General features: G+C 40.2%; 1 protein-coding gene across 1 annotated transcript in view; it reads left to right on the forward strand.

The window, feature by feature from the left end:
- Positions 1–250: 250 nt before the first annotated feature.
- LOC107570481 (myocardin-like) overlaps positions 251–1,395 on the forward strand; it is a 29,412-nt gene continuing 28,267 nt past the window's right edge. The window contains exon 1 of the mRNA XM_016256711.1: positions 251–396. Coding sequence (XP_016112197.1) covers positions 342–396 — 55 coding nt within the window. The 5' untranslated portion in view covers positions 251–341. The remainder of the gene's footprint in view (positions 397–1,395) is intronic.

Genomic DNA, 1,395 nt, shown 5'->3' on the forward strand with positions numbered 1-1,395 from the left:
AGATGAAAAGGCACTGATGCATGTGTGAGAGAGGCGTTTCCTGCAGCACCCCTCTGTCTTGAAGATGCCAGTGTATTGTCTGTTTCTCAGGAGATCAAAGTATCTGAGTTTCTTTTATCCTTACACTGTGCATGTGTGTGTGTGAGCTGAAGGAGGTGGGACTCAGTCAAGCCTCCTCTGCTATAAGACCCTCCCAGCAGAGCTGCATATCAGTTTGTCTCTCATGGAGCAGAGAATCAGTCTGCATGGGACCAAAGCGCTTGAGCGCGTGAATGCGTGTGGATAGTGTGTTCTACGAGAGGCTGAAGCGACGCGGTTGATGCGTTTGACACTGGAACACAATGACTCTACTGGGATCTGAACATTCCATTCTGATTCGCAGCAAGTTTAAATCAGGTGAGATCTTTGCTTCGCCTCCAACAGAAACTCATTCGGAAGCGTTGATTATTTACTGATGCATGATGAGTTCTTACAATTCACAACGAATGTCAGTGTGCACGTGTGGCACAGACACTTTACTCTGGAATATAAAGCTATTTTTTTGCTTTGTACCTGTTGGTCGCTGCATATGCTTTTAGCCAACCTTTTCAAGTGCTTTGATACAGGGGTCAAAGGTCATCAGGTGTCACTTTACCTGTGCAAAAAATTACTTTATTCAGTATTTTCATCTTGTTTTCCAGTACGATTATTTGAACTGTCTTAGTTACATTTACTTGAGAAAGAAAATGACGTTAAGATATTAACAAATGTATCAAAATTAAATGAGTTTATGCTTAAAATAAGAAAAACAAAATATGTCAATGGCGTCAGAAAAAAAATAGTATCGTTTTCCTTTGAATTAGGTGTATTTTTTGACTCCATGTGCAGATATTTCTTTCTTGTTTTAGGCATAAACTCACCTAATTTTGATACATTTTTCAGCCATTTTTGCTTCTTGAGTAAATGTATCTTGTTTAAATAATGTTTAGATGTTTGTACTGGAAAAAAAGACTGAGGAAGAAAATCATTCGGTCGAAGCATAAACTGTTGCATCTGCCTTTTAATAACTTCACACTTGTTCTGTTTTCCACTCTTTCTGTTTCTTTCGAACTCTTTCTCTCTGTCTTGGTTCGTCTGTGTTCATCTCATGGAGCTGTTCAGTGTATCATAGACATGTACTGTGAGCAATGCTGCCACCTTTCTGATGAAAGCGTTACTGAATAACCACAATGTCAGAGTCTCTGAAGATCTTCTTTGCATCTGACAGCCAGACAAACTGTAGCTCAGCTTTCCTCTCGATTTCACAGCAGCGTTCTGGTTTGGCACAGTAATGGCTTACTGCTCGAAATTACAGACAAAATTGAGCTCTTCCTTCAGCAAAGGGAAATGAGCCCTATGCTCAAGGGAAGTGGAGAC

Source organism: Sinocyclocheilus grahami, unplaced genomic scaffold (assembly GCF_001515645.1).
Source record: "Sinocyclocheilus grahami isolate Dianchi unplaced genomic scaffold, SAMN03320097.WGS_v1.1 scaffold1463.1, whole genome shotgun sequence".
NCBI classification, from domain to species: Eukaryota; Metazoa; Chordata; class Actinopteri; order Cypriniformes; family Cyprinidae; genus Sinocyclocheilus; species Sinocyclocheilus grahami.